Source organism: Serinus canaria, chromosome 28, assembly GCF_022539315.1.
Source record: "Serinus canaria isolate serCan28SL12 chromosome 28, serCan2020, whole genome shotgun sequence".
Taxonomy (NCBI): domain Eukaryota; kingdom Metazoa; phylum Chordata; class Aves; order Passeriformes; family Fringillidae; genus Serinus; species Serinus canaria.
Genome location: NC_066341.1, coordinates 4,391,566 through 4,412,565, shown reverse-complemented (window position 1 = coordinate 4,412,565; position 21,000 = coordinate 4,391,566). Strand labels below are relative to the sequence as shown.

Below are 21,000 nucleotides of genomic sequence, written 5' to 3'. Positions count from 1 at the left end.
GGGGATTGGTGCCCCTGCATCTGCTCTCTTCCCTGGTTCCTGCTTTGTACTAGTCCCTTTTGTTTTGGGAAGCAGTGATGGAGAGTAGCTGGAAAGATTTCACTGCTCATGCTGGGGCTTGCCCTTTGTCACCTCCCCAGCGAGTGCCACAACTCCTCTGACCGTATCAAGGTCCGTGTGTGGGACGAGGATGATGACATCAAGTCCCGCGTCAAGCAGCGCTTCAAGAGGGAATCTGATGACTTCCTGGGCCAGACCATCATCGAGGTCCGGACCCTGAGCGGGGAGATGGACGTCTGGTACAACCTCGGTGAGCAGCACAGCCTGGGACCCTTGCCCTGGGCTCAGGGGGTGCCACATCCTGCTCAGCCTGGGACCCCGTGCCCTGGACTCCAAGGGAGAAGTGCTGCCAGCCATAGGCTGAAGGCTATTGCAGTAGGGTCTGCTCTTAGAAATATTTAATATCAAAAGCCATCAGGATAAAGTGTTCTCCCAGAGTCATTTTCAGAACCCTCTACCCAGGAGGTTCTAGAACAGCAGCCTCCTGCAGAAGGGAAACCAAGGCACAGAAAGGCCAAGTCTCTAGCGGCTGGAAATGCGGCCAAATCACACCGCAGCATGACTGCACACCCTGCTGGGGTGTGATTTCCCTGCTGCCCCAGGGAAGCCTCACACCTTATCTCTCTCCCTGCACCCACAGACAAGCGCACAGACAAGTCAGCAGTGTCAGGAGCCATCCGGCTGCACATCAGCGTGGAGATCAAGGGCGAGGAGAAGGTGGCTCCCTATCACGTTCAGTACACCTGCCTGCATGAGGTGAGCAGCCCAGACAGGCACAGGGGGCATGGCCCCCTCCCCAGCAGTGCCACCCTACCACCACCTGCCCTGGGGAGCTGATGGGACTCATTTGTACCTCCAGAACCTGTTCCACTTTGTGACGGATTTGCAAAACAACGGGGTGGTGAAGATCCCTGATGCCAAGGGGGACGATGCCTGGAAAGTTTACTTTGATGAGACAGCACAGGAGATCGTGGATGAGTTTGCCATGCGCTATGGGGTGGAGTCCATCTACCAGGCCATGACGTGAGTCCTGTGCCCCAGTCTGGTTCAGAGGGGCTGCACCCACCCCCCAGTTGGAGGGTTACTGTCCCCATCTTCCTCTCCTGCTGCCATTGGCACTCACCTCCCTGCCATGGGTGCAGACTAGCCCCAAACCTGTGCACCCATCCTTCCCCTTCCCAGCGCACTCTGGCACAGCCTCATCTCAAGTCCTGTGTCCAGTTTGGGCACCACAAAATCAGAAGGATCCAAAGCTGTTGGAGAGTGCCCAAAGGAGAGACATGGAGCTGGGGAAGGGGCTGAGGAGCTGCTGAGGGCACTTGGCTCCTTCAGCCTCGAGCACAGGAGACTGAGGGGAGGCTCCTCAGGGGCTGCAGCTCCTCCCCAGGGGAGGCACAGGGGCAGGGGCTGAGCTCTGGGACAGGGACAGGGACAGAAGGCCAGGAAGGGCTGGAGCTGGGCCAGGGCTTGGCATGGAGCTCAGGGCAAGGTTCTTTCCCCCGAGGTTGCTGGGCACTGCCCAGGCTCCCCAGGGAATGGTCCCAGAGCTCCAGGAGCATTTGGACGGCACTCTCAGGGCTGCTCAGGGTGGGGGTGTTGGGGTGGCTGTGCAGGGACAGGGGCTGCACTGATGATCCCTGTGGGTCCCTTCCAATTTGGGATGCTCTGGGATTCAATGGGATTCAATGACTTATGCACCCCAAACCCTGCATTCCCTTCCCATGGCCCTAAACCCTCTGCTGCCACCTCTCTCCATAGGCATTTTGCTTGCCTCTCCTCCAAGTACATGTGCCCTGGTGTGCCTGCGGTGATGAGCACCCTGCTGGCCAACATCAATGCCTACTATGCCCACACCACGGCCTCCAGCAATGCCAATGCCTCTGACCGCTTCGCCGCCTCCAATTTCGGGGTAAGTCCCATGGTACGTAAACGCTCTTTTTTTCTTCTCTCCTTTCTTTGGGAGGGGGTGGGGGGCTCGAGAAGCAAAACGAGCTGTGCAAAACACCCCGCTCCAAACTGCAGCCAGGCAGCAGTGGGGTCAGCCCCTGCTTGCCCCAAAAGTCATCCTGCTCCTGTACTTCAGGAAGGAAAAGAGCCACCACCTTCCCAGGAGAAGGGCTAAATTTGCTCCCCTATTTATTATGGGAGCCTGAACAAACTGAGTGGCAGCCTTCCAGGAGGGGGGGCCACCTTGGTGGCAAAATCAGAAGCATGTGACCATGACCCACGTCTACACTTCCTGGGAGGTCTTGCACAGCCTCGTGGGCTTTGGGGGACCCCAGCCTGCTGCAAACTCAGCCGGTTGTGCCAGCACCACTGTGTGCCAAGTGGGACGAGTTTGTGGCAGGGCTGGGTGCCCCTCGGGGACGTGGGCGACGAGGGGCTGAGCCCTCACCTCGGCTCCCCCAGCCGTGCCATTCCAGAAGCCGGAAATGGTTGCTCTGGATGTGCATGGGTCGAGCCAGGGTCAGTGCCCAGCCCCGGGTGCAGCAAGGTGCTGGGTAGCCAGGGACACAGCCAGGACCAAGCACAGCTCCGGGCAGCTCTGGCTCACCTCCCCGTTCCTGTTGCAGGGGGTAGCTAGAGCCGAGAGAGCTGTGCCTCCGGATCATGCAGGAGAAGGAAACCAAAAACCCGCCTTTTCTCTGACATGGAGAATTTTAAAAACTTGTCTCTTTCTCTTTTTTAGAGAGCCTAAGGTTGGGTCCTAAAGTGCCCGGCCGTGTTGCTTTAACCCTGAGTACCGTCGTGTCCAGTGTTAGAGTGCTGCAGCCACTCCTTGGGTGTTGGGGACGCACGGCCCGGCCCAGGGCCCGGCTGGGCCATCCCCGCCAGCGCCAGAGGTTTGCAGTGTCCAGCACAGGCTGTGGCCATGGCCGAGCCATGGGCTCGCTGCCCATCCCACCCCTGTGCTCTTGTCCAGGACTCAGACGCTGCTCCGGACTCTCCAGAGCCCTGCGGGTCAGCCCTGACCTGTATAGCCAGTGCTGAGGGGGGAGCCCAGGGCTCTTATGGCAGGCCCACATGGCTGTCCAAAGCCTCTCCACCAGCAGGAACGCAAAGGGAAATGCTCCCCAACAACATTTTGGGGCCAATATTGGGAAGAAATTCTTCCCTGTGAGGGAGTAAGGACTGAGGTTGACCTGAGAGCAGCCATGGCTGTTTCATCTCTGGAAATGTTCAAGACTAGACTGGACAGGACTTGGAGCAACCTGGGCTAGTGGAAGGTGTCCTTGCCCATAGCAGGGGGTGGGACAAGGTGTTCCTTAAGGTCCCTTTCAACCCAAACTAGTCTGGGACTCTGTGATGAGTTGCTTTGCCATCAGCTGTGACCCCTGATCCAATCCACAACCCAAGATGGAATTTGCATCCTTCTGCTCTGTGCTCCCTGGGTGGGAATTGGGCTGAGCTGAACTACAGCCCCTCAGCCCCAGTGGAGAACCCCCACACGGGGTGTTCCCTGCCCATGTCCCTTGATGCAGCCCAGTGGGGTGAGTGAGGAGTCATGGAAATGTCCAACTCCTGGGGCCACCCTCAAGATGGGCCACCACTGCACATCCTTTCCCTGCCCCTTTTCCTGAGCTCTTGGAAAGCCCCAGTCGAGGGGCTACTGATCCTGCAGCCCCTCTCCCAGCTCTTGTCCTGAGTGCAGGCTCAGGAGTGTTCTAGTGGGCAGGGCAGACAGAGCAGCCTGTCAGCCTCCCAGCAAAGACAGTGGTGTCGCCTCTCCATCCTGAACCTCACCTGGCACGTCCACATGTGCCCCAGGAGCTGCTGAGGGCTTCAAATGAGCCCCAGCCACCAGCAAGGAGGTGCTCTTCTCTGCAGACATGTCCTGCCCTGCCCATTCAGGGGGAAGGAAGGAAGGAAGGAAGGAAGGAAGGAAGGAAGGAAGGAAGGAAGGAAGGAAGGAAGACGATCCAGGAAAGCTAACGGGAAATAGGGCACATCAAGCAGTTAAGGGAAGCGCGAGGAGGAGAGACAAGAAGGAAGAAAAGAGGAAATATTCAGGCTAACGGAAGGTAGGCCCGGACTCCACCCCGGAGGACCCAAAGGAACGGAAAGGAAAGGAAAGCAAAAGGAAGAGAAGGAAGGCAGGGACTAGGAAAGGGAAGGAAGGAAGAAGGGATAGAATCATGCAGCGGAAGGAATGGAGGAGGAGGAAAGCGACAGGAAGGAAGCAGGAACGGAAGAGGGGAAGGACATGAGAAAGCGAAGGAAGGAAGGAAGGAGGAGGAACGGAAGGAAGGAAGGAAGGAAGGAACTGCGAAGCGCGATACGGAAGGGAAGGAAGGAAAAGGAAAAGGAAGGGAAGGAAACGGAAGAAGGACCCCCAGGAAGGCAAGTGAAGGAGGGAAAGGGAAGGAGGGAAGGAGGGGAGGAACGGGAAGGAGGGAGCGGGAGAGGCAGGAGGGAAGGAGGACGGAGGGAAGGAGGGAAGGAAGGACGGCAGGAAGGAAGGCAAGGACGGACGGAAGGAAGGACGGACGGAGGGGAAGGAAGGCAGGCAGGACGGAAGGACTGGACGGGAAGGACGGAAGGCAGGACGGCCGGAAGGAAGGGGCAGGAACGGAAGGACAGGCCGGCAGGACGGAGGAAGGAAGGAAGGAAGGAAGGAAGGAAGGAAGGAGAGGGATGAGTGAGGGCTGAGCTGAGAGCAGAGAGAGACAAGGGTGGGGGATCGGTCCCTGCCGCCTTTCCCCTGCTCATCTGCCCCCGGGGCGTCTCTCCACAGAAAGATCGCTTTGTCAAGCTCCTGGACCAGCTGCACAACTCCCTGCGCATCGACCTCTCCATGTACCGGGTAAGGTGCCTGCCCTGCCTCAGTGTCCCCACCTGAAGCAGCAGGTGGCTGCTCCCTCGCCCTCACTTGCCCTTGTGAATTTTGAGGGCAAGTCCCCTGTTTCCTTTCCAGAACAACTTCCCTGCCAGCAGCCCCGAACGGCTACAGGACCTGAAGTCCACAGTGGATTTGCTGACCAGCATCACCTTCTTTCGGATGAAGGTACTGCTGGGGCCCTGCTTTCCCGGTCCCTCAGGGGATCTGACTCCCTTTGGCCCTGGTTCTCTGTGGGTTGGGGTTGTGCTGGCCTGTGGTGCTCCTGGGTGGGGTGTGGGGGTGCTCTAAACACCATGCCCACTCTGCACACCAGGTCCAGGAGCTGCAGAGCCCCCCACGAGCCAGCCAGGTGGTGAAGGACTGTGTGAAGGCCTGTCTCAACTCCACCTATGAGTACATCTTCAACAACTGCCACGAGCTCTACAGCCGCGAGTACCAGACAGACCCGGTGCGTGGGCAGGGGGATGCTGGGCACTGACCTCCCCATCCCATGCCCATCTCCTTTTCCTCATGCTCCTGCTCCCTCTCCAGAGTGCTCAGTCCTGTGCAGAATGATCCCCAGGCCTTGGAGTTGGAGCTGTGGGGTTGAGATCAGGACAGACAAAGGGGGTTGCATGGGACCTCCAGGGTATTCCCTCCTGCTCCCTTGTTAGCCCCAACACAAAGTTGATCCCTGCACTGGGGTGACCAAATTTTCCACTATGTCCCTACCCCTCCAGACTAAGAAAGGTGAGGTGCCCCCCGAGGAGCAGGGCCCCAGCATCAAAAACCTGGATTTCTGGTCAAAGCTCATCACCCTGATTGTCTCCATTATTGAGGAAGACAAGAACTCCTACACACCCTGCCTGAACCAGTGAGTAGGTGCTGGGGAAGGGGACACTGCTGTGCCCACAAAGGGTGCCCATGTGGAGGCAGTAGGATCTTGAGGCCTTTGGAACTGGTTATGACATCTATTCTATAGATGGAAAAGCTGAGACTGCTGGGAGGTGTGTGAGGGATGTCTGTCCACATGGAGGGCTCATTCACCCTGTGTTCATAACCTCGAGCTGTGCTGGGGAGGTTCAGGTCAAACATAAGGAAGAATTCATGGAAAGGGTGGTCAGGCATTGAATGGGGCTGCCCAAAGAAGTTTGGAGTCCCTATCTCTGGAGTTGTCCAAGGAAGGCCTGGATCTGGCGCTCAGTGCTTTGGGCTAGGTGGCAACAGGGGGATCATTCACAGGTTGGACTCGATGACCTTGGAGGTCTTTTCCACCCTCAGTGATTCTGTGATTCACACTCTCCCCTCGCCCCAGGTTCCCCCAGGAACTGAACGTGGGGAAGATCAGTGCTGAGGTGATGTGGAACCTCTTTGCTCAGGACATGAAGTACGCCATGGAGGGTGAGTCCCACCTGCCACTCTCAGCCAGGGGGAGGAAACCAGGCAGGAGCTGTCCTCAGCTCACACCTCACCTGTTCCCTGGGCAAACCCATTTCATCTCCTCATCAACACCATGCATAGCTTACCACCACCCCCCCCCCCCAAGCACTTCAACCTTTTTACACTGGAGCTGCCCCTGGGGAGCCACGCCCCAGATTTGGGACTCAGAGTGAGCCCCAGGCTCTTTCCCCATGCAGAGCACGAGAAGCACCGCCTGTGCAAGAGTGCAGACTACATGAACCTGCATTTCAAGGTGAAGTGGCTATACAACGAGTACGTCACGGAGCTGCCCTCCTTCAAGAGCCGCGTGCCCGAGTACCCCGCGTGAGTGCAGCCCTGGGGCCGGACAGGGGACTGGCACCACGAAGGCTGCTGGCCTCACCACGGGTGGGTCTCTCTTCCAGCTGGTTCGAGCCCTTTGTCATCCAGTGGCTGGATGAGAATGAAGAGGTGTCACGGGATTTCCTGCACGGAGCACTGGAGCGGGACAAGAAGGATGGGGTATGAGCAGGACTAGGGGTGCAGTCTCAGAGGAGAAGGCTTGTCCCTTGATACCCAGTATGTCCTGACTGGGGCCAAAATCTCCCCCACACATCCTGCTGACACCTCGTCTCACTCCTACAGTTCCAGCAGACCTCGGAGCATGCGCTCTTCTCCTGCTCTGTGGTGGATGTTTTCTCCCAGCTCAACCAGAGCTTTGAGATCATCAAGAAGCTGGAGTGCCCTGACCCCCAGATTGTGGGGCACTACATGCGACGGTTTGCCAAGGTGGGCACCTGCCAGGGTAGGGGTCAGCACCATCCCTGGGACCCCAGTGCCAGGCCTGCCAGGGGCTCCTGGGCTACCTGTGCCCCCTCCATCCAGCTATGGGCAGCCAGTATGCTACCAACACACACCAGAACACTCCCAGCTCTGCTAGCACAGGATATTAGTTAATTAATTATGAGATAATTGATAAGTTATTTGCTTAATTAATATAGATTAATTAAATCTAATCTTGCTGCAATGTAGGAGGGAGTTGCATGCAGGCTTGGTGGCTGTTGCCTTCGCAGCTGTGCTGGAGCAGCCCATGGAGACCAGCTGTGCTGGATCTGACTTCCAGTGGCTGTGCCCATGTGGCTCCTGAACTACAGGAGCTGCATGAACATGAGTCATGTGTGCCCAGGTGGGCAAGAAGGCCAATGGCACCTGGTCTGTACTAGCAGTGGTGTGGCCAGTAGGACCAGGGCAGTGATTACCCCCCTGTGCTGGGCACTGCTGAGGCCCTACCTCACATCCTGGGGTCAGTTTGGGGTGCCTCATTACAAGAAGGACATTGAAGAGCTGAAGCATGTCCAGAGAAGGGAACGGAGCTGGGTAAGGGTCTGGAGCACCAGGAGCAGCTGAGGGACCTGGGGAGTCTCAGCCTGGAGGAAAGGAGGCTCAGGGGGGACCTTCTGGCTCTGCACAACTCTCTGACAAGAGGGGACAGCCAGGGGGGGTCAGGCTCTGTCCCCAGAGAACAGGGACAGGAGGAGAGGAAACGGCCACAAGTTGTGCCAGGGGAAATTTGGGTTGGATGTTGGTAAAATTTCTTCACTGAAAGGTTTGTCCAGCCCTGGTACGGGCTGCCCAGGGCAGCAGTGAAGTCCCCATCCCTGGAAGTGTTTAAAAAACATGTGGATGTGGCACTTGAGGATATGGTTTAGTGGCGAACATGATGGTCGTGCTGAGGTGATGGTTGGACTTGAATTTATAGGGCTTTTCCAACCTTAATGATTCCATGATTCTGTGATCCATGAGGCCAGAGGGTCTGGGGGCTCCCTGTATGTATCCAGAGGTTGTTTCACTGCTGTTGGACTCACGGTTTCCTTCTCTCCCTTCTTACCCTTTGCTGCTGCTGTCTGGGTGTCTTCCTTGGTGCCCTGTTTGGCTGCAGACCATCAGCAATGTGCTGCTCCAGTATGCTGAGATCATCTCCAAGGATTTTGCCTCCTACTGCTCCAAGGAAAAGGAGAAAGTGGTGATGTACCTCCCTTTTGCTGTCCCCACATGTCACCTCAACCCCAGGGTGGATCGGTCCCTTGCTGATGGCAGTTCTTGACAGACTGCCAGGGTGGCTTCCGTGCCATCCCTGTCCTCACAACCCCCAGTGCAAGGTGGGAGGGTCCTGGGGCTGTGGGCAGCTGTCCCAGCCTTATTTATTGGTGCTGACCTCCCCCTCCATCCCATCCCTCCAGCCCTGCATCCTGATGAACAACATCCAGCAGCTCCGTGTCCAGCTTGAGAAGATGTTTGAAGCCATGGGTGGGAAGGATGTGAGTATGGGGAGGGAGGCCGCAGGAGGGAGCCCTCTGGGGAGTTGGATCATTCCCTTTCCCCCTGAGGTAGCCCCGTGTCCAGTTCCCCAGTGTTGGGAGCAGACCCCTTTCTCACTCTTGTGTGGGGTCACACTGTCCCACCCCATGGCACCCTGCTCTCTCACCATATCAGACTGGGAATGGCTTCACCCTGCCCAGGGATGCATTTGGGATGCAGAAACTTCCCTGAGGGCTGATTCAGGAGGCCTGTTAGCTTCAACAACCTGTTCCTCCTGCAGCTGGACACAGAAGCCAGTGATATCCTTAAAGAACTGCAGGTGAAACTTAACAACGTCCTGGATGATCTGAGCCGAGTCTTTGCCACCAGGTACAGCTGGGTGAGAGGGCAGGGGCAGTGGGCAAAGGAGAGCTCTGGGGGTCCAGAAGCTGTGTCCAGGGGCTCTGGGGGGGATATGCTGAGCTGCCTGCGTGTTGTGGTCCCCAGTTTCCAGCCACACATTGAGGAGTGTGTGAAGCAGATGGGTGATATCCTGAGCCAGGTGAAGGGCACCGGCAACGTCCCCGCCAGCACCTGCAGCAGTGTCGCGCAGGACGCCGACAATGTCCTGCAGCCCATCATGGACCTGCTGGACAGCAAGTGAGCGTGGAAGCAGCTGGAACCTCCACCCTGCCCCTCCTGGCCTTGTCAGGCAGTGTGGGGGACCTCCAGAGTCTGAGTGCACGGGAGGGGTGACACATGGGATCTCCTCTCGCAGCCTGACGCTCTTTGCCAAGATCTGTGAGAAGACGGTGCTGAAGCGGGTGCTGAAGGAGCTCTGGAAGCTGGTGATGAACACCATGGAGAAGACCATCGTCCTACCCCCACTCACAGACCAGACGGTGAGTGATGGGCAGAGGGACCAGGGACCCTGAAACACAGGTGACTGACTGGGGCCAGTGTGGGACATGGCTGGCCAGGTGCCCTCATGGCATGTGAGAGGGTGGGGACTTCACTGATGTCTCCAAACCCATGTCCAGCTCCTGGCCAGGGAAAGGATGGAAGAGAGATAGGTCATCCTTGCTCCATAACCTTCTTGATTGGCTTTGGCGAAGGACCTTCCTGCCACCTCTGTTGTGGCATCAAGAGGGGACACTGGCCCTTTCTTATCCATCCTTCCCTCAGAGCTGGGACAGCATCCCATGCCACACTGATCTACACTGGCTGTGGGCATGCTCCCTGTGCCAGGAGGTGAATCCAGGGGCTCCTGGAGTGTGGGGAGATGCTGTCTGTTTGCCTTGTTGAGGGGCTGGGGGTTTCATGAGGATGGGGAGACATATTCTCCAGCAGGGCTGAGCTGTTCCTTGCTCCTGGGGGGTTTAGGAAAGCAGAGCAAGAATGATCCCTTTCTGAGGCCATATCACATTGCTGTTTGTCTGCCCTCCCCCCTGCAACTGAAGCCTTCTGAGGTGGTTCCTTCGAAGTCAGACAGGAAAGGGTGACACTGAATGCTCTCAACCAGCCACACACCTGTCACTCTTTGGTGGCTTTTGTCACCATTACAAAGCTGGGCTCAGGCTCCTTCTTGGAGTTCCTGGAGCTGTCAGCCTTTATGTCACCTTTCTGGGACTGTGGAGCTCCTGTGCTGTGTCTGTGAGGGACGGCACAGTGGTGACATGTCAGCCCTCAGTGGTGCCACTTCACTGTCACCGTGTCACAGCCCTGAGCCTGGCTCAGGTCAGCCCCGTGTCACTTCTGACTGGGCTCACACACCCTTGGCCAAAGGTGGCCAAATTTCATAGGGATGCTGGTGCCACTGAGTCTCAGTCCCCATCCCAGTCTCTTTCCAGCCAGGCTGTCAAGACAGCGGGGTCTGTCCTAGGGCAGAGGAGGGGACATGGACATGTGGCTCTGTTGGGTGATTTTCCTGAGGGCAGAGAGTCCCTGGAGAAAGCTGTGCTGGGAGTGGCTCCTTGGGCAGGGGATATCCTGCCCAGGTGTCCCTGGGTGCCAGCCCACAGGGTGGCTGGACAGGTTTGTGTTTTGGGAGTCCATGTCAGAGCCAGGTGTTGACTGGGGTCCCTGGAACTGAGCCCCCCTGGGCTAAAGCTCCCTGCCCACAGTCAGGAGGGACTGGGCAGGTGAGTCTGGGGCTCCTCGGGGGCTGTGCAGGGCCTGCGGTGCAGTGGCAGGGCAGTGGTACTCAGTGCTGCGGCCGGGGAACAGCCGTGGCGCTGCTGGGGGTGGGGGGCAGCCAGGGCTGGCGCTGGGGAGGATGGAGGAGGCGGGGGCCGACACTCACGTCACGGTTGTTCTCTCCAATTGCTCCTCTCGCCTCTCAATGGCAGATGATTGTAAGTACGGCAGCTCCCTGTCTGTCTGTCTGTCTGTCTGCTCTGTGTCGGTCCTGGCCTCGCCGGTTCTTGTCTTGTGTGGCTGCCCGTGCCCTCCCCACACCCTCCTTTGGCTCCTGACCTGGTCCAGCTCCTGGTCCCCGCCCCTGCCTGGCACTGGCTCCTGGCCGGCACATGCCAGCCCCTCCGGGATGTGGTGGGTGGAGAGGCCTTGGACAGATTGGCAGTGCCGGGATGTGGAGAGGGACAAGGGGGAGTGATGGGGTGGGAGGGGACGGTGATGGCAGTGCCATGTCATCGGGGACTGCCAAACCTGGGCTCCGTGCTGAGGGGAGGAATACCGCGGGAGGCACGAGCAGGGAGCGTGTGTGCCTGCAATCAGGGCTGCTCGTCCTTTCCCTCGTGCCTCAGTTTCCCCTCGAGGCCCTGGCTGGGGTCTGGCTTTGATGGGGGTGAGGGCAGAGGTTTTCCCTGCCAGGAGGAGGAGGAGGAGTCTCTCGGGGGACGCGGCGGTCCCTGGCCCGGGGGCTCGGTGTTGGGGCAGGCTGCTGGCACGAGTCGTGAGACTCCTTCCCTGGTCGGGATGTGACCCTGGGAACCCAGACTGCTGGTTCCCTTCTCGGCATTGCTGCTGGGTCCTTGCATGGCTTTGACTGAGCAGTTTCCTTCTGTCCTCTTCTGACCAGTCTGTGGCTGTGGGTTTATGCCCCTGGGGGCAAGGGAAGGGCAATTCCTCTCCACTCCAGTCTTGTCCCCACCCCTGTTGTGACCCAGGACCTGTGCAGGAAGAGCACTGGGAGCCAGCTGCTGGGTGCTGGTGTCAATCCCTGCAGGGACAAACACCCCTCTGCGGTCCCCCAACACTTTTTGTGTCCAACAGCAGCATTTGGGGAAGTCTTGGGGGCAGCCTGTGGCTGAGTATCCCCTCAGATCTCATGGGAACCTCATGAGGACCTCATGGGGACCTTGTAGGAGCCCCATGTCCCAGCTTTGCTGAGGCTCTGGGCTACAGAGCAGTGTCAGCTCTGTGTGGGACATGCTCCTCTTGTTCACCCATCACCCTGTGCCAGGGCCAGAACCCCTCCTGGCAGCCCTATTTGGCTGTACTTGTGCTGCTTGTTCCTTCTGAGGCTTTCCAGCCAGCTGACTCCATGCTCCCTTTTCCTGACTCCAGCAGTCGGTGCTGAGAGCCGAGCTCATCCCCACATGGCACTGTGGCTCATTTCACACAGTTCCTCTTGCCTGGGCCAGTGTGGGGCTGACACTGGACCCAGCTCCACAAACCAGAGCTCTGCGTGCCAAAGCCAAATCCCAGCTACTCCCTCCCTGCTCCCTCCCCAGTGCTGGAAGCACCTGCCAGAGCTGAAGCAGGATGTGTGGGGGCACCAGAGCCTGCCCACACACAGCTGGATCCTGTATTCCAGCAAGGATCATCCCTCACGGATTCAGCATCTCTGTATCCCAGCAAGGCTCATCCTCATAGGTTCAGCATCCCTGCATCCCAGCAGTGTCCCAGTGTGAGGACAAGTTCTCCAGCAGTGCAACATCCTGCTTTCCAGTGGTGATCCAGCACCCTGATGACACCGGGCCCTCACTGAGTATCCCGGTGGGGACCAATCCCCCACTGGCTATCCTTCAGGAGCTTGTGATGTCTCTGCCACCTGTGCCCCTGTGTCCTGTCCCATGCTGTCCCCCCACCCCACACTCAACCTCTGACATTGCTTCTACAGGGCACGCTCTTGAGAAAACATGGCAAGGGGACAGAGAAGGTAAATAGCTGTGGGCTCCGTGTGTGTCACCACCCCGGGGCCACACTCGTGGTCTCACACCCGCCTGCTGTGCAGGTCCAGGCTTGTCCGTGCTTCCTCTGTTGTGCTGTCTGGATGTGCTGTTGCCTGCGTGGTGTTGTGGTGAGGTGTGCTGTGCTGTGTGCTGGGGACAGCCCCAGTTCTGTGTGTCCCCGGGGTAGGGAGTGGGGGCTCTGTGGTGTTCAGTCCCCGTGGGGCAGATGTGGGGTGTCACCCATCCCCGTGGGGAACAGTGCCCCACAGCCCTCAGCACCAGCTGCCTGGTGGGACAGCAAGGGGGTGAGACCCTGTGCATGGCAGACCCTCCACACACCCCCATCCCACTGTGGGAGGCTCAGGAAGAGGGGACCCCCTGTGCTGGGCCTTGCTGGGCACAGTGAGGGCCCTGGGGCTGCTGGGATCCCCTGGATCTCTGAGCCTGCTCCCCCTTCCTTTGCTGAGCCCCAGCCCTGCTCCAAGGGCTTTCCTCCAGCACATGGGCTCTTGCCCTGGCTGAGGCGGGGGCAGCAGTGACCCCAGCCTGCTCCCCAGATCCTGGTTCCTGGGAAGAGCCATGCCAGCATCCATCTGGGCAATGCCTGCGGCTCCCCCTCCTCTCCTGGGGGACACTGGCTCCTGCCCAGTTTGCTGAGTGTGCTGGGTGAGCTGATTCCCTCTGATCTCCCAGCCCCAACTGGGGTGGGGAGCAAACCTGCCCATCCTCAGAAGAGACCTGGCACACTCATCTCAGTTCCACCAGCGCGGGCAGGGGCTGAGCCTTTGCAGCTGTGAACTGGTGCCCAACCAGTGCCACCAGCAGAGAGCTGGGCAGAGCCAGACGAGAGTACAGGGCCAGAGCCCTCCTGGCCAGGGGATGGGGGGGCCTGGAGCCGCGGCCAAATGCTGCTGGGGCCACCAGTAACTGTCCCTTGCTGTTCTCTTCCAGAGCAGGGTGAAGCTGCCCAGTCACACTGAAGTAAGGACATGGCTCTTCTGCTCCCCACTTGGCACTGCTCTCTCCTCTTCCCTCCCCTTGTCCCTTGTCCCTTGTGCTCTGGGTTGGGGACTCTGAGCTCAGTACCGTGTCCTCTTGTGCTCTGTTTTGGGGACACCAGTGTCCCCTGCTCCCAGACTGTCCACTGGCTGGGAGAGATGGGAACAGTGAGGGTGGAATTAATGGGACAGAACTGGGTGGGCAGAGGGGTGGGCACAAAGGGTTAATGGGAGCATACCAGATGTGGGCATGGAGGGGGCAGACCTCTGTAGAAGGTACTGGTTAATGGGAGAGATGCTGAGGTTCCTGTGTTGGGAGGGACTGGAGCTACTGGTGCTGGGAGAGGGAAGATAGTGGAGGTCTCTGGGCCCCAGTTTATCCAGTTGCATTTGCACACTGGAGGAGCTGAGGAGGAGAGCTTGTGCTCAGCCCAGTCAGAGATGCCAGCCCAGGGCAGCGAGCACAGTCTGCCCATTCAGGGAGCTGCTGTGCCTGTGGGCCCCACAGAATGGTCCCATGGCCCCTGCCATGGTGGGGGCACAGGTCAGGCAGAGGTCTCCCACCTGGGGGAAGGGGCTGGGAACATCCCTGGGTCTGCTGGGGCTGGGCAGGGCTCCATGTGGCCAGGGGCTGTTTGGTGGCTGTGGGGTCCAGGCCACGTCCTCCTGTGCCCGCTGTCCCTCGCTCTCGTGCTCTGCTCCCACTGGGTCTGACATCCGAGTAGTCAGTTCCCTGCTGTGCCAGGCCCTGCTGGATGCTGGAGCAGGTGCCTGGAGCACAGGAAGCAGGATGGGACTCTTGGGTCAAGCTGCTTGTGCTGAGCAGAGCCAAGGGTGATGCCAGGGTGGCGTCCTGCCCTGGGGTCCCCAAGCCTGCAGCCTCACAGCTGTGCTGAGAACTTGGGGCTGCCAGCCTGGTACCTGTGTCACCTTCCTGGCTGCTGTCCCCTGGAGCCTGGAGGAGCCCCTGGATCTGCAGGAAGCTTCTGGCAGGATGTGCCCAGCCTGGCCATGCTACCCCCCGCCCGGCTGCTCACTGTGGCTGTCCCTGTTTCTTTGCTCTCTGCAGGGCACACAGATGATTTTCAACGCGGCCAAGGAGCTGGGGCAGCTTTCCAAGCTGAAGGTGAGGGCTGGGGGGCTGGCTCTGTTCCAGGGTGAGTGCCAGTACCACTGCTGCCAGGACCCCAGCACTGCCCCCTTGCTGGCTGGGCTGGGGTCGGCAAGGGTCCTGGTGCTGTGCTGAGAGCAGGATCTGTGTCCCCCAGGACCACATGGTGCGTGAGGAAGCCAAGAGCCTGACCCCGAAGCAGTGTGCCGTCGTGGAGCTGGCACTGGACACCATCAAGGTGAGGGCACTCTGGGGCATTTGGTGTGCCCACGAGGCTCTGACCCTGAGGCCCAGGCATGGGGACAACCAGGGGGACCCTCACAGAACTTGTGAGCATCCTGAAGCCTTTCCCCCTCCAGCAATACTTCCATGCTGGTGGCGTGGGGCTGAAGAAAACGTTCCTGGAGAAGAGCCCTGACCTGCAGTCCCTGCGCTACGCCCTGTCCCTCTACACCCAGGCCACAGACCTCCTCATCAAAACTTTCGTGCAGACCCAGTCGTCACAGGGTAGGACATGCTGCCCTTGTCCTCCCCAGCCTGCCCCATGGCCAGGACCACCTTGGCTCTGTCCCAGTGGGCTGGGGGCCCCAGCCAGGCCTATGGTGGGGAAGAGAAGGGTGGGGAAGGAAAGGGCTTTTTTCTCCCGTGCCTTGCAGGTGAAGAGGGGCCCGTGGTGCCCAGCAGCAGCCTGGCACTCCCCAGCTCCCCACCAGCAAGAGCAGTGGGTCCCCATGGAAATGGGGCCTGTGGGTGGGGGGAAGGTCACCCTCTGGCCAGGTGTCACAGTGTTTGTCCCCTCTGGATGGCCCCAGGCACCCAGCACAGACCAGTCACAGGGTCCATGGGATCTGGATGCTGTGCCAGGGCCTGTCCTGGGCGTGCTGGGTGCCCAAGCCCCTGATCTGGGCTCTGGTGTGCAGTGCAGGATGCTGGGCACCTTCCAGGGTAGGATCAGCCCTCAACTCTAAATTCTGCCCTTTATTCTATTCCTTGGCTGCTGGAGGTGGGCCCTGAGCTGCTCGGTGGTGGTCATGGGCCACCGCAGGGTGCCCCAGCCAGGCTTGTCTGCGTCCTCGGGGAGTGGGACGTGCGTTTGCTGTCCGTGAGTCTCCTTCAAGGGACGTCTGTCCTGTCTGTGCCTCCTGTGCCAGCCATGTTGGGGGCGTGGGGTTGGGTCTGGTGGGTGCCAGCACCCCTGGGTGTACCCTGTCCCCAGGAGCCCACACTCGGAGCTGGGGGTGCCTGGCACTCCTGTGTCGCTGCAGTGTTGTCCGGGTGCTTGGCCGTCAGTCTGTCTGCGAGATCTGATCTCTCTTTCTCTTTGTTCCCCCCCCCCCACCGCACTGTTCCTGTTCCCCACATATATCATCTCCTTTGTCCTGTCTTCCTCATCTCTCTTCTTCATCTCTTCTCTCCTCCATTCTTTTGCATCTCTTCCCTCCTCTCTTTGTTGTCATCTCCTTCCTCCTTCATCTCCTTCCTCCTCTCTTTGTGTACTCTGTGCCGTCTCTGTCTCTTTCTCTCTCCTTCCCACTAGTTCATGGTGGGAAAGGGATTAGGTTTACCCTTAGTGAAGAGGTTTATCCTGAGAAGGGTACGTGTGCTCCTCACCCGCCCCTGCACCTGCCTGCCGCCGGCCTGGGCTAGTAACAGTCCCAGCACTGCGGGCTGGGCTGGCCTGGGGACCCCCCAGCATCGCCGGCCTTGGGGACCCCCAGAATGGGCAAACTGCCACTCCTGGGGCTGCTCTGGGGGAGTTTGGAGGAACTGTGCTCAGCCATATTGACCATCCCCCAGAGCGGGTCAGGGGCTGTCCCTGTCTGCCCGCACGCTCTGGCCACCCCACATTTTCCCCAGTACTGCTGCCTGGTGCAGCACATTTGCACCCACTGTGACCTCCCCCTGGGACATGTGGCCCTAGGGGAGGCCATGCCACGTCCTGTGCCCTTCCTGCCCACCCTGCTGCCCTAAGGACCATTACTAGCCCTGCTCCGGCGCGCTCCGCCTGCCTGTCCTGGGGCGCAGGGAATGAGCCCCCCGCGGGCCCTGCTTGGCCTCCATCACACCCTGCTGGGGCCGGGGCTGCACTCCCGCTTGGCCTTCCATGCCCAGCCCCCCTCCCCACCCACCATCCCCTCCATCCCGGCTCAGCATGCGGGGGCAGGGCTGGGGAATGGAGGGGAATGTGCCATTGCCAGCCCTGGCCCGGCCTGGCACCCTCAGTGACATGTGGGGACATGTCCTCCTTCCACTGCTCTTCCCACCCTGAGAGCTGCCCACTGAGCCTTGTTGGATCTCTGTCGCCCCATCAGACCCACAGAGTTCCTCTGCCTTGCACCCCCATCCTTCACCCATGGGTGCATGCACAGCTCTGGGGTGGTGTGGGGTGGGCTGACCTGTTGGTCCCCAGGCTCAGGGACCCCTGGGCTTGGTGTGGTCCCTGGGATGGAGGGGTACAAGGGGGCGGGTCAGCCTCGAGACACTGCTAGGGCTCTGGGTGCCTCCTGTCCAGGGCTGTGCCCATGACAACGTCACCCCTCTGTGGCCAGAGCATGAGGAGCCGGGCCACTGTCCTCTGCCCCATCCTGGACAGGCCCCTCAGCCCTGCCTGAGCAAGGGGGGTTCACAGGGGTGGGGTAGCAGAGGCAGTGTGCTGCTGGGGGTGTCCTGCCATGACCATCACAGCTGCTGCACCCACAGTGCTGTGCCCACAACCCTTTGGGACACACCCTAAGTGCCCACCCCTTTCCACCCCACGGTGGGTGACCTGCTTCCTCAGAGGGGTTAGTGTTGGGCAGGGCATGTCAGGAACATTGGGAAAACAGGCACTTCCATCTCCTCCCTCTGTCCGTCACAGGCTCTGGCGTGGATGACCCAGTTGGGGAGGTGTCCATCCACGTGGAGCTCCTGACCCACCCCAGCAGTGGCGAGCACAAAGTCACTGTCAAAGGTGGGTCCTGCTGGCCAGGTGCTGGGGTCTGGCAGGTGACAGTGCTCTGTGAGCCTCACCTGTCCCCTCCTTGCAGTGGTGGCTGCCAATGACCTCAAGTGGCAGACCTCGGGCATCTTCCGGCCCTTCATTGAGGTCAACATCATCGGGCCCCACCTCAGTGACAAGAAGAGGAAATTCGCCACCAAATCCAAGAACAACAGCTGGGCCCCCAAGTACAACGAGAGCTTCCAGTTGTGAGTGGCACCACGGGCTGGGGATGTGGGGACAGGCTGGGGGAAGTGACCCCAGTGCATGGGGACCTCCTGGGGTTTGCCATGGAGTTTGTTCATCCCCGATGGGATGTTTTAGGTATTTTCTCATTGGTAGAAGCAGGGAGAGGGGAGCAGGAGTAAGAAGGAAAAGGCTTTTCTATAGGTGGGGACAGCAGCCACGTAGGGGCTGTTAGATGGCCAGGCTAGAGGTGAAGTGTGACCCCATCTTGCCCCCCTCAGCACACTGGGGACGGAGACGGGCCCCGAGTGCTACGAGCTGCAGGTGTGTGTGAAGGATTACTGCTTCGCCCGGGAGGACCGCACCGTGGGCATCGCCGTGCTGCAGCTGCGGGACATCCTGCAGCGCCCCGGCTGCGCCTGCTGGCTGCCCCTGGGACGCCGCATCCACATGGACGACACCGGGCTCACTGTGCTCCGCATCCTCTCGCAGCGCAACAACGACGAGGTGGCCAAGGAGTTTGTCAAGCTCAAGTCGGACACGCGCTCGGCCGAGGAGGGCAGCAGTTAAAGTCCTTTGGCCCCCCAGCCCTCGCCCCCCACTCCCGGCCCCTGACAGGATCCTCCAGCCGTGTATAAGCCATAGGAGTGGCCACAGAGGCGTCGCTGCCCCGGCGCTGGGGAGGGCGTGCTGTGGCTGCACTGACAGACCCTCCTCTCCCTCCCCCCGCCACCATGGCTGGCTGACAGCGGTGCTGAGCACAGCCGGGCCCCGGCACACCCCGCAGGAAGGTGCTGGTGTTGGGGGGGCTGCAGGGAGGGACTGGAGCCGAGCCTGGCTGAGGGGTGTAGTCTGCCCTTCCCCAGCCTGTCTGAGATGGAGGAACCCCAGTGGCTCATTTCTGAACCTCCACTGTCCCACCCAGCCCCACACCTCACCGAGTGACATGAGGAAAGGGCTGTGGGGGGTGTGTGTGTGTCTTGTGCCATATGTGGGTGTTGGTGAGTGGCTGGCGCAGTGTGATGGCCCCTTGTCCCCATCCCTGAGCGTGCTGATGTGTCCTGAGGGCAGGGCAGCTGTCAGCCCTGAGCACATACGTGTACATATGTAAATACCTGTACATACAGGGCAGCTGGACAGGCTGTGTCCTGCCCCTGGAAGGGCTATTGGGGCTGTTGGGTTGGTGGGTGCAGCCCCCACAGGCCCTGCACAGGGTCCCCTCCCTGGCTGGCAGCAGCATCACCAGGGTCGGGAGCAGCCCCCGGCCCATATCCTGTCTTCCCTGTCTTGCTGCCACCGTGGGGGCTACCCCACTGCCCCCCACAAGGTGCCAGGGCTTGGGGAGGCAGGGGCTGAGGGCACCTGAGCAGAGGGACTCGTTCCTCTTTGCTCTGGCCAGTGGGGACCGGCATCCCTGAGCAGTGCAGCTCATGGGATCTCTTTGGCGCAAGCAAAACCCTTCCCACCCCACCCCAGAGAAGCCCTCCCTCCAGTCCCCCAGTAAGCACCAGTTCTGTGCCCCCCAGTTCCCCAGTGAGCACCATTTCTGTGTGCTAAGTGGTGTGCATGTCTCGTGCGAGTGCGTGGGAGGCTGGGTGTGTGGTGTTGGGGTGGCCACCCCGGCTGGCCAGTTTGCTCCGAGTCTGGGGCAGGCAGAGGCCTCATGACCCCACAAATCAGTACAGCTCTCTCAGCCCCCTCCCACCCCAAAACAGGGTACCCCAAACTGCCCCCACGCTCCTTTGTCTCGAGGGTTTGCCTGGGACCAGAGGGTTTCACTTTGCTCTCTCGTTTCTGTTCAATGTTTACACCCTTTTCTAGCGGCTGCTCCTGCACGGCCGGGCTGGGGCTCGGCCCCGCAGCCCCACCGTGGTGCCCTGGCCCTGTGCCCCCTCCCCAGAGCGTCCTGTTTGGCATGTGATTGAACTGACCAATCCTGCTCCTGTAGCACAGTGTCACCGATGCCTGTGTGTCTGTCCCGCCCACCGCGGCGGCTCCCATGGATGCATGACAGTGAGATGTTTTGCACTATTTTGAATTTTTTGGGCTCTGTAAAAATATTTTATTATAACTGACATTAAAAAGCACACCCTTCACTGTGGCTCCTGTGGGGAGTTGCGAGGGGATGGGCACCTGGGGGCATTCCTCAGTGCAGCACTTCCACCTTTAAAGGGAAAACCAGGGATATCCAACCTGAAGGTTAACCAGCTCCAGGATTAACCAGCTCCAGGGTTAACCAGCTCCAAGGATAACCAGCTCCAAGATTAATCAGCTCCAAGGACCAATAGCCCAGGGATGATCCTTGTTGCCACTCAGCCTCCCTGAGGGCACCTTTGCAAAACCAAGGATAGGTGTTAAATGGAACTTCAGGAACACAGAATGCTGGGATCTCCTGAGCTCGAAGGGACCCTCAGGGATCATTGATCCCAGGCCCTGTCCCTGCACAGCCACCCCAACACTCCCACCCTGAGCAGCCCTGAGAGTGCTGTCCAAACGCTCCTGGAGCTCTGGGACCATTCCCTGGGGAGCCTGGGCAGTGCCCAGCACCCTCGGGGGGAAGAACTCCATGCCAAACCCTGGCCCAGCTCCAGCCCTTCCTGGCCTCCTGTCCCTGTCCCTGTCCCAGAGCGCAGCCCCTGCCCCTGTGCCTCCCTGGGGAGGAGCTGCAGAGCTGGTACAGTTGTGTCCTCTGAGGTTGCACAGTGCTGATAATTGCTAGGCATGGGAGTGATCAGGGATAGCCAGCACAGCCTCATGGAGGGCAAAGACCCCTCACTGGTCTTGTGGCCTTCCCTGATGGGGTGACTCCATCAGCAGATAAAGGGTGAGCTGTTGATGGCACCTGCCCAGACTTCTGTGAGACTTTTGACACAGTCCATCAAAACACTTTCCCCAGTAAATTGGATTGATGTGGATTTGATGAATGCAGGGCCCTGATGACCTGCAGAAGAGCTGGAGCTGTTCCTGGGCTCTGGCAGAGTCCTGCTTCACCCTTG

General features: G+C 59.7%; 1 protein-coding gene across 1 annotated transcript in view; it reads left to right on the top strand.

The window, feature by feature from the left end:
- UNC13A (unc-13 homolog A) overlaps positions 1-20,100 on the top strand; it is a 37,926-nt gene extending 17,826 nt beyond the window's left edge. Inside the window, exons 18-42 of the mRNA XM_050986056.1 lie at positions 141-310; positions 701-816; positions 920-1,083; positions 1,819-1,969; positions 4,796-4,864; positions 4,976-5,065; positions 5,214-5,348; positions 5,620-5,753; positions 6,195-6,280; positions 6,517-6,643; positions 6,724-6,820; positions 6,944-7,087; positions 8,238-8,321; positions 8,539-8,616; positions 8,898-8,986; positions 9,104-9,256; positions 9,375-9,498; positions 12,681-12,719; positions 13,684-13,713; positions 14,800-14,856; positions 14,999-15,079; positions 15,201-15,348; positions 17,699-17,791; positions 17,868-18,027; positions 18,286-20,100. Coding sequence (XP_050842013.1) covers positions 141-310; positions 701-816; positions 920-1,083; positions 1,819-1,969; positions 4,796-4,864; positions 4,976-5,065; positions 5,214-5,348; positions 5,620-5,753; positions 6,195-6,280; positions 6,517-6,643; positions 6,724-6,820; positions 6,944-7,087; positions 8,238-8,321; positions 8,539-8,616; positions 8,898-8,986; positions 9,104-9,256; positions 9,375-9,498; positions 12,681-12,719; positions 13,684-13,713; positions 14,800-14,856; positions 14,999-15,079; positions 15,201-15,348; positions 17,699-17,791; positions 17,868-18,027; positions 18,286-18,574 — 2,908 coding nt within the window. The 3' untranslated portion in view covers positions 18,575-20,100. The remainder of the gene's footprint in view (positions 1-140; positions 311-700; positions 817-919; positions 1,084-1,818; positions 1,970-4,795; positions 4,865-4,975; positions 5,066-5,213; positions 5,349-5,619; positions 5,754-6,194; positions 6,281-6,516; positions 6,644-6,723; positions 6,821-6,943; positions 7,088-8,237; positions 8,322-8,538; positions 8,617-8,897; positions 8,987-9,103; positions 9,257-9,374; positions 9,499-12,680; positions 12,720-13,683; positions 13,714-14,799; positions 14,857-14,998; positions 15,080-15,200; positions 15,349-17,698; positions 17,792-17,867; positions 18,028-18,285) is intronic.
- The last annotated feature ends 900 nt before the right edge of the window (positions 20,101-21,000 follow it).